Here is a 10,370-nt window from a genome sequence, read left to right as displayed (position 1 = left end):
GGGGGGGGTGAATAGGTGTTTATGCGAAATTTTCTTTTTCAATCAATTCATAATTGCATCACGTCACAAAAATTAATTTGTCCAGATCAGTTCACATGCTTTACTATCCTATGTTTGAATTCCAGTCATAAATTAATTGCAGAAAGATAAATAACACAATTGTTTAATGGCGGAGAAACCTCAAATTGGGTCAAACTCCGGACCCAAGCCAGTAGGAATCCACTATAAACGAAAACGAAACTTACAATTAGCCAGACTGAACCTACATTGGTTTTTCTGACATCCTGAACATAGTTTTCTCAAGGCCTTCCTGGAATGCGTGATCCTGTACCAACTCCCCACACCTAGCCCTCCTGGATTGCGTGCTACACCAATTCCCGGCTCGTGATTTTGTTTATCTCCAGTGGATTCAAGAGAACCGCCTGTTCTCTAATGATCGGGACTCCAATCTCCTTCTTCGATCTCCAAGAATCAACAAAAGCTCTAGAAGGTTGTATTGTGGTGTTTGATGAATGTTGATTTGATATTTTTCATGTAATTGCTCAAATCAAATATGGGGTTGAATGAGAGAATCAAAGTGTATAAGAGTTTTCTTCAATTTCAATACCTTGAGAGCACACCTCCTAATCGACGCGATTTTTCTCATATGTGTGTATTTGGATATTTTTGGTCGGGTTAAAATGTCGAAAAAAGGAAAATAGGATTTTATGGGTAACACTGTCGCTCGAGCGAAAAGCGAGTGACGGTGTTTCGCTCGAGCGATGTGGGGGCGAGAAGCGAGCGACGACCATTATGGTTTTGTCGCTCGAGCGACCACTTGGCGAGCAGCTAGCGAAACTTCGACGACACATCTTGCCCTACTTCATAGATCGAAACCTAGCACACTTTGCCAAAATTGCAACTGAGTCCCTCATCTTTCACACATGTACACAATGACCCCAAACTTTTGAACATTTACAATTTTACCCTTTTGTTCACAGAATAGCTAACACAAAATCTAACAAACTCCCCCTTTGGCATTCTGTGACAAAACCAAATTACAGCAGCATGAACTACAATGACAATCCAATACACTGACTCAACTCATTGTTGCCTTGTCATCTTTTAACCTGTCTCCTGAAATCACAACTCACATACCCAGTGTAAAAGTATGAGAACAGTAATATAAGTAAACATAAAAAATAAAGAGTCATGAATAGCCATAACATTGTACCAATATGCTAGATTAAGAGATAATATCAATGTAAGTCAAACCACCAAAAACATACATCAATAGTGTAAAACATCAATACATAATCCAGCCAAAAATATAAATAGTACATTTTCAAAGTACTTTATCATTATAAATCCCAAAAATTAACAACCACTCCCCCCTTTTTGTCACAAATGGCAAGGAAAACTCCAACCAACTAAGCAGGACCATCATCTCCGCCATCCACGTCCTCAGAATCCTTAGCGTCAGACTCATAATCCCAGTGCTCGTGCATCCACCGAATACCGTGCTGAACAAGAGCAATAGCCCCTCGCAATGTAGCAAACTTCGCAGTATGACGCTCGGAAGTAGCTCGTAACTGAGTAATGTCAGCCATCATGCGAGCCTGCTGCTCAATGAGAATCGACATCTGACCCATAAGTGCGACAGCGGGGTCAACATGAACAGTAGCTGGAGCAAGCTGGTCGGGTGGCAGAATGAAAGTGGAAGAAAAGAGAATATCTGAAGCGGACGGAGGAACCTCGGAAGGAGGCGGAGGAATAGTTGAGAGATCAGCAAGTAAATCACCCAAAGGATCAGCGGGCACTGTCGGGTCGACAGGCTCAGCTGGCTCAGATACAGAGGCAAAAGAAGTGACATGTGACCTACTTTGAGAGATAGTAGTGTGCCCTATGGGACGAAGCACTCGTTGTGAGACCCCATCGGGAAATGAAGCCCCAAGTGATGTCACCAAGCGGTGGATTAAGCAAGCATAATGTAGACCAATTCGATGACCGAAAGTGCGAAAGGTACGTAGAATGTGATGGCAAATGAAGGTAGGTAGGTTAATCGAATCCCCATGCAGTAAAGCAAAAAAAAAAACCTCACCTTTTCCATAGGTAGAGAAGAAGTGTGAGAGATGGACCACAGATTTGTACACACAATGCGTAACAAAATCTGTCTATCAGTGGGGAGCGAACTAGTGCGGATCGCCTCAGGCCCACCTCCCAAAGGGCTATTAAACAAAGTGGACCGAACTGGAGAACCGGCCGGAATAGAATCAGCCAAGAGATATGGGTAAACGGGGTGAATGACCCGGGGAACATGTATGGAACTGGAAGTAATATCTGGTGAAATCCTAAGGGTTTGACCCTGAAGGAACACTCGGAAGGACGAACCACTAATGTAATGGATGTTCGCATAGAACTCTTGAATAAGAAGACTAGGCAAGGGATTTAACCCAATCAACAAGGATTCCCAACCTCGAGAAGTAAAGATAACTGCCACATCTGGAGATAGGTCGGATAGAGTAACCTCATGCTCTACTAGGACAAGACGATGGGAAAACTGGCTCCCAAAGACTTCTTGAGCGGTAAAGGAAATGAATCGAGAACGACTAAACAAACCTGATCCACTACCAGGCTGAGCTATGGTCCTAGCCCTCTTAGGTGCCATCTGCAATGCGAGATGTAGAAGATAGATCAATCCCCAAGGAAAACAAAGTGATGGAGACACATGACTATACAAGCCCTAAAGTGCAATCACACCCAAGCCCGAGGACTATGACCAAGACGGAAGTGACGTGAACTAGACATAAACAAGATCAAGAAGAGATTTTGACACACATAAAAACTTCCAATATCTATTGAGAATTGATGAGTCCTATTTCAAACAACCCTCCAAACGTAGTACATGCAATAACGGAGAAGTGTAAGCACCGATTTGTTAGGTGATTGATGTGAAGTTTGACGACTTAATAGGAGAAGTGTGCACATCACGTTATTGGAAATAAGATCAAATAAATAATGAACTCACATTTTTAGTACCTAAGACACCAATCACACGTGAGGAATGACACACAATGGGCAAGAGAAGCAGGGTTATGGCGAGGAGACATTTCATCGAACACAATGTAGGCACAAGAAAGATAATCTACAAATACAATAATGCAATAGACACCCAACAAACCATAACAACATCATCTACTCAGCATACCAAAAAAGCACCCAAGCCTAAAGTAACCAAATGGCGAAGAGAAAAACAAAAAACAACCAACAAACCAATGGGAAATGAAACCACTTACCAAATGGAAGGAATAAATCACCAAGGAATGCACACAAGGAAGAGAAATGAAAGTTCCACACGTGAGAAAGCAAGGGGAAATTGACCAAAGAGTATTGATTTGAGAGAGAGATGGGAAGAAATGAAAAAAAATGAGCCAAAATCGTTGCGAGAAAATTATAAGTCTCGCTGTCGCTTGAGCAAGACTCGAGCGAACAGTGAGCGACAAAGGCACTGCTTCTGTCGCTCGAGCGAGCTCCCAACGACAAGCGAGCGACGGGGAAATGACAAAAATAGCACCTAAACTTGAAAATTTGAAAAGTTAGGCCCAGGTTTAAAACTTTGCAAAATAACAGCACTTTAGAAATTTTTAAAAATAACACCTTTTTCAGAAATTTGAATTTAGACCCCTGTTTTTTTTAAAATTTAAAATACACGAACAATGCAGAGGTAGTTGGTCCTATAAAAGGCAACAGATCACAAATACGGCATGCACAGTGATTAGAAAATGTTTTCCCACACATCGGGACCAAGTACAGATGGAGTAAATTGTATATGTGACCCCTCGTGCAACATGCCACTCATTCCAAGCAAGTAAGACTCAAAACCTTGAATTTATGAGAAGAGACAGCCTAATCACCGACGTAGGAGTCAACACTTAGATGTTTGAAGGTCAAATCTAATGCCACTAGGACCTATACTTCGTTAAAATATGGTGTAAAACTGTTATTTCTCCCCCTGTCATTAAGGACCTCAAAATTTCTTTTTTTTTTTTTTATCTTACGTGCAATCCCATTTCCATTAAGCTACTAAGAAGACCTCTTTAACGAGCGTTGGGTCGGTGACTCCCAAACCAGTTGGCTTTAGGGCACCAGGTGATGAGAAACCCCTCAAACTTAATTGCTCGAGTCATCTAGGCTCCGAAGATAGGTATAAGATGTGATATAATAAATACTCCGTGGAAACACTGGAGGTTACACCAGAAGTTAGGTCATCTAGTCCAAGATCAATTCAAATCCAATGTCTACTCAACGACAGATGATAGCCATCACAAGTCTCACACATGTGGTCAAGACTCACTCATACGGTCCTAGTGTGTGTTGTGCAAATATAATATGAAGTGACATATACTAAGTACTCCATACAGACTCAGGATAAGTGATGATAATTAGAAAATAATCATGTGTAGAATGCACATTTGATTTCAAATTGCAACTCCGAGGGAACAACTACAATGCAAAAATGACATGTGATGATCAATTTATTATTATTATTATTATTATTATTATTATTATTATTATTATTATTATTATTATTATTATTGTTTTTTAATTTTTTGTTTATTTATAAAAAAACAAAGACAGATGCAAATGAACACACAGGGGTAACGTAATGAATGTAGAAAATAATGCATACATCTATGAAGAAGATCAGGGAGGAACACAGATGCCAACAGCTTTCCTAAGTGACTCGAATCTAAACCCATCTAGAGGTTTAGTGAACAGATCGACAAGTTGATTTTCAGTAGAGATGTGTTCAAGAGATAGCACATTGAACTCAACTAGCTCTCGAATAAAGTGATGGCAAATGTTAATGTGTTTGGTCCTAGAATGTTGAACCGGATTTTTTGATATGTTGATAGCACTAGTATTGTCACAGAAAATAGTCATAGTATCCTGATTTATCCCATAGTCACTCAGCATTTGCTTCATCCAAAGCAGTTGAGTTCAACAGCTACCAACTGCAATGTATTCTGCCTCGGCTGTGGATAAGGAGACCGAGGTTTGTTTCTTACTCATCCATGAGACAAGATTAGAACCAACATAGAAACATCCACCCGATGTACTTTTTCTATCGTCGGTGTTTCCGGCCCAATCGACATCAGAATAGCCGACTAGTTCTAGATTGGACTCTTTGGAATACAAGATCCCATGATCTACTGTCCCATTGATATATTTAATAATGCGCCTCATTGCACTTAGATGGGATTCCTTAGGATCAGTTTGAAATCTAGCACATACACCAACACTAAACGCTATGTCAGGTCTACTGGCTGTAAGATATAGTAAACTGCCTATCATGCTCCCATACACAGTCTGATCAACACTCTTACTTGTAGGATCATGTCCTAACTTAACATTTGTGCTCATGGGTGTCCTTGTATGTTTCTTACTGTCCAAACCAAATCTCTTCACAAGGTCTTTGGCATATTTGGATTAAGAGATAAACAGCCCACAATCAGTTTGCTTTACTTGAAGACCAAGGAAGTAACTTAGCTCTCCAACCATGCTCATTTCAAATTCTTGTTTCATGCATTCAGCAAATTCAATAGCAAAAGAGTCAATGGGAGAACCAAAGATGATGTCATCGACATAGATTTGAGCTACAGTGATAGTTTCTTCAATAAGTCTAATGAATAAGGTTCTGTCAGCACCACCTTGTGAGAACCCATGCTCAACGAAGTAAGTGGTGAGTCTGTCATACCAAGCTCTAGGAGCTTGTTTCAGACCATACAGTGTTTTATTTAGTTTGTAGACATAATGAGGAAACTTAGGGTTAATGAATCCTTTCGGCTATTCAATATACGCCTCTTCTTGGAGTATTCCATTCAAGAATGTACTATTGACATCCATTTGATATAGCTTGAACCCTAAGGTACATGCAACCACAAGAAGAATACGAATGGACTCAAGACGAGCAACTGGGGCAAAAGTCTCATCAAAATCTACCCCTTCCACCTGAGTGTATCCCTGGACAACTAGTCTAGCCTTATTTCTAGTTATAGTACATTGGTTATCGATTTTGTTCTTGAAAATCCACTTAGTACCTATCATATTAGAGTCATCAGGCCTAGGAACTAGATTCCAGACATTATTTCGAACGAATTGATTAAGCTCCTCATGCATGGCATTCACCCAACATTCATCTCTAAGGGCTTCCTCTACTTTCTTAGGTTTAATCTGGGATATATAGCTAGTATATGTTAGGTTATTTAGAACTCTCTTTCGTAACCTCATTCCTTCATCCAAATCCCCAATGATGTTAACCTTAGGATGATTATATTTGACCTTAGAAGATGGTTCTCTGGGAAGCTTAGACTGATCCCAATTTGGTAGACCCTGCTCAGATATGTTTTCTAAGGACCATGGAGATTTTGGGATTGAGTGCTCTTTATTTTTAGCAGTGGCTCCTCGATCTTCACTTAGATCTTCTATGTCAACCCCATTTTCAGCACTCTCATCCTCGGTAAAGGCATCATCAATAACAATATTTACAGATTGCAAGACACTCTGAGTACGTAAGCCGTAAACTCAGTATGCTATACTATTCTTAGAATATCCTAGAAAAATCCCATCATTACTTTTGGAATCAAACTTGCCTAGATTTTCTCTATCCCTCAGATGTAACATTTGCTGCCAAACACCCGAAAGTATTAACAATAGGCTTCTTGCCTTTCCGGATCTCATAGGGAGTCTTGTCTGATTTCGGTCTCAAGTATATCCTATTTATTATGTGGCACGCGGTGTTAATAGCTTCACCCCAGAAATGCATTGCTAGATCCTTGCCGTGAAGCATGGCCCTAGCCATTTCTTGAAGCACTCTATTCTTCCTCTCAACAACTTCATTTTGCTGTGGAGTGATTGGTGAGAAGAACTCATGCTTAATCCCCTCCTCCAAGCAGAAGTTTTCTAGATTGAAGTTTTCAAATTCTTTTCCATGATCACTTCGAACCCTAGAAATAGGAAGATTTTGTTCAACTTTGAGTCTTTTACATAAGGACTTAACCAGATCACCCGTCCCAGATTTTTCTCTTAACAGATCAATCTAGGTGTATCTAGAAAAATCATCTACCACAACCAGGATATACCGTTTGCCTCCTAGGTTCTCTACCCTAGATGGTCCCATTAAATCCATATGGAGAAGCTCTAGGGCTCTATTCGTCAAGATTTTTGAGGTTCGCTTATGGTTTATCCTGAATTGCTTTCCTTGTTGACACGGCTTGCACACAGCATTCTCACTTTGATCAATTTTAGGTAAACCATCGACAATCTTCTTTTTGACCAATTTTGACAGACTTCTGTAGTTAACATGATCGAGTCTTTGATGCCAAAGTTCAGACATATCAATTTTAGCACTACTGCATACATAGTTCGAGTTTGGAAAAACTCCATAACAGTTGTCAGATGTTCTAACACCTTCAAGAACAACACCACCAGAAGCATCATAAACAGTGCATCTCTTTTGGACAAAACTCACTTCATAGTCAGCATCACAGATTTGACTAATGCTCAATAAGTTGGACTTAAGACCCTCTACATAAAGTACATTGAATATTGGAGGAAGTCCAGCAATGGTGATGGAGCCTTTACCTTGGATGGGTGCCGTAGCTCCGTCTCCAAAGGTAACTACACTGCCGTTGCAGTCATCAAAGGTAGAGAATAAGGCCTTGTTTACCACACGTGTCTAGAACAAGCATTATCAAGATACCACATGCATGTATTTTATACCTTATATGCAACATGAGCAACAAAACATTTTAGACTCTCAGTATACTCACCCACATCAGATTTCTTTACCCAAACTTTTCTCGAGGTTAAGGTGATCCCAGTCAACCTTGTTACCATCTCAGTTAAGTGGCTAACCTGATTTGAAAGGAAGTTCACTTGACTAAGGATATCCTGACTTCGATTCCTATTTGCTAGCTTTCGACACCTAGGTCTCGTGTGGCCTAAGGTACCATAGTGATGACAAGTGGGTATGAACCTAGGTTCAGATGTACGTGAGTGTTGATTATGAAAATTAGGTGTAGAAATCTTATGAGCTCTAGTGCCCTCAGTCCATTAAAATTTTTGTCTTTGGATTCTGGATTTGTTGAAACATTAGATCTGTTGGAAGCGGGGACAAATGTGGTCTTTGATAAACTAGACACATTGCTATCACTCTTCACAAATCTTAGACCTTGCCTATTTCCAGTTGGTTTGTTCATTCCTAACAGATCGTCTAGTTTCTTAGTTCCACTCACAAATGATTGTAGTTGAGTGTTGGATTTCTCTAATTCACAGGTCAATGTCTTGACCGTGTCCTCTAATTTCTCATTGACATACTTCAACTCACTGAGATTCTTAGATGAGACTTGAAGATCATAGGTGATTTTCTCATTCTCTCTCTCAAGCTCGTCTACCTTCTTAAATAGGGCTTTATTTACCTTTTTGATCTTGAGACTTTCCTTAAACAGAAGTTGATAAGCCTCATGTATATCCGTCTCATCCTCCGAATCATCACCGAACTTGTTACTCTCCACTTCTTCCTCAATCTTCTCACTCTTCTTGTCTGACTCGCTCTTGACAGTAGATACAGAAGCCATATAGCCCTTTTCCTCCTCACTGCTTGAGGAATCACTTTGTTCACTTAAATTAGAATCATCATCAGTCAAGGACACAGTTAATGCCTTCCTACTTCCCTTCTTTAGATTTTTTTAAAGCTAGGACATTCATTTCTATAGTGCCTAAATCCCTGACGCTCATGACACCTAACCCCTTGAGATTTCTTACCAGGGTTCCCAGCAGTTGATTTATCATCCTTCTCTCTTTGCAATTTACTAGGGGCTTTTCTCATTTTCTCTTGAGGTCATTTTTTACCCTTTAAGACTTTTTGGAATTTTTTCACAAAGTAGGCAATCTCCTCATCTCTAAGAGTTTCCATGTCAGATGACTCAGACTCCCCTTCCCAAACAATGTTCAGGGCTATGGACTTATTTTTCCTTGGTTGTGAAATGGTGAGTTCATAGGTTTGAAAAGATCCTACGAGTTCTTCTATCTTAATTGTATCCAGATCCTTGCTTTCTTCAATAGCTGTAACTTTAGGTCTAAATCTCTCGGGCAAGGATCTAAGAACCTTTCTCACAATTTTGGGCTCGGAAATCCCCTCACCTAGGTTGAAACTAGAGTTAACAATGGCATTCAATTTGGCATAGAATTCATCAAAAGATTCATCATCCTTATCCTGATTTCTTCAAACCTTGAGATTAGCATTTGCAATTTTGAATTTTTTTACAGTTTTAGTTCCCTCATGCGTAGTGTCTAGAATGTCCCATACCTCTTTAGCAGTTTCACACATTGATACTCTCTTAAATTCTTCGGGAGATACGGACATAAACAAGGCATGAAGCCCTTTGCTATTCCAATTGCAATCAGCTAATTCTTCCTTAGTCCAAAGTGAAATATCAGTTAGATTGACAACACCTGACACGGTTGTAGAAGGAGGTTTCCAACCATTTTGTACGCTCACCCAAACACGTTCATCTAAGGATTTAAGAAAAGCACGCATCCTAACCTTCCAGTAGGCATAGTTGCTTCTGTCAAAATACGGAGGCATGGACATTGATTGACTCATCTAGACAACAATGGGTCAGGACTCGAGTTTTGGCTCTGATACCACTTGAAATATCGTAGTTCGACCTAATCAACACCTAGAGGAGGTGAATAGGTGTTTATGCGGAATTTTCTTTTTAAATCAATTAATAATTGCAACACGTCACAAAAATTAATTTATCCAGATCAGTTCACATGCTTTACTATCCTATGTTTGAATTCCGATCATAAATTAATTGCAGAAAGATAAATAACACAATTGTTTGATGATGGAAAAACCCCAATGTGGGTAAAACTCCGGGCCCAAGCCAGTAGGAATCCACTATAAACGAAAACGAAACTTACAATCAGCCAGACTCAACCTACACTGGTTTTTCTGACATCCTGAACATAGTTTTCTTAAGGCCTTCCTGGAATACGTGATCCTGCACCAATTCCCGGCACCTAGCCTTCCTGGATTGCGTGTTTTACCAGTTCTCGGCTTTTGATTTTGTTTATCTCCAGTGGATTTAAGAGAACCGCATGCTCTATAATGATCGGGACTCCGATCTCCTTCCTCGATCTCCAAGAATCAACAAAAGCTCTAGAATGTTGTGTTGTGGTGTTTGGTGAATGTTGATTTGATATTTTTCATGTAATTGGTCAAATCAAATATGGGGTTAAATGAGAAAATCAAAGTGTATAAGAGTTTTCTTCAATTTCAATACCTTGAGAGCACACCTCCTAATCGGCGAGATTGTTCTCAT

General features: G+C 39.9%; 1 protein-coding gene across 1 annotated transcript; it reads right to left on the bottom strand.

Annotated features, from left to right (window-relative positions):
* Positions 1-5,469: 5,469 nt before the first annotated feature.
* LOC111381706 lies at positions 5,470-10,370 on the bottom strand. Its single transcript, XM_023005520.1, has 10 exons — positions 10,332-10,370; positions 9,970-10,186; positions 9,350-9,555; positions 8,921-9,256; positions 7,992-8,714; positions 7,762-7,896; positions 7,145-7,717; positions 6,662-7,078; positions 5,840-6,543; positions 5,470-5,728 (listed from the first exon to the last, which is right to left on the bottom strand). The coding sequence occupies exons 1-10, from the start codon at positions 10,368-10,370 to the stop codon at positions 5,470-5,472; spliced, it is 3,609 nt and encodes a 1,202-aa protein (XP_022861288.1).

Source organism: Olea europaea, unplaced genomic scaffold (genome assembly GCF_002742605.1).
Source record: "Olea europaea var. sylvestris unplaced genomic scaffold, O_europaea_v1 scaffold236, whole genome shotgun sequence".
Classification (NCBI taxonomy): domain Eukaryota; kingdom Viridiplantae; phylum Streptophyta; class Magnoliopsida; order Lamiales; family Oleaceae; genus Olea; species Olea europaea.
This window is presented reverse-complemented; position numbering and strand designations above follow the sequence as displayed.

What these genes read in the sequence shown, in the direction of transcription:
- LOC111381706 (XM_023005520.1), bottom strand. Translation starts at nt 10,370, where the DNA reads ATGAGAACAATCTCGCCGATTAGGAGGTGTGCTCTCAAG. An exon ending in TTGCTCATGTTGCATATAAG is followed by an intron (nt 7,718 to 7,761) that starts GTATAAAATACA and finishes TGCTTGTTCTAG; the next exon opens with ACACGTGTGGTAAACAAGGC. An exon ending in ATTTAATGGGACCATCTAGG is followed by an intron (nt 7,079 to 7,144) that starts GTAGAGAACCTA and finishes AGATACACCTAG; the next exon opens with ATTGATCTGTTAAGAGAAAA.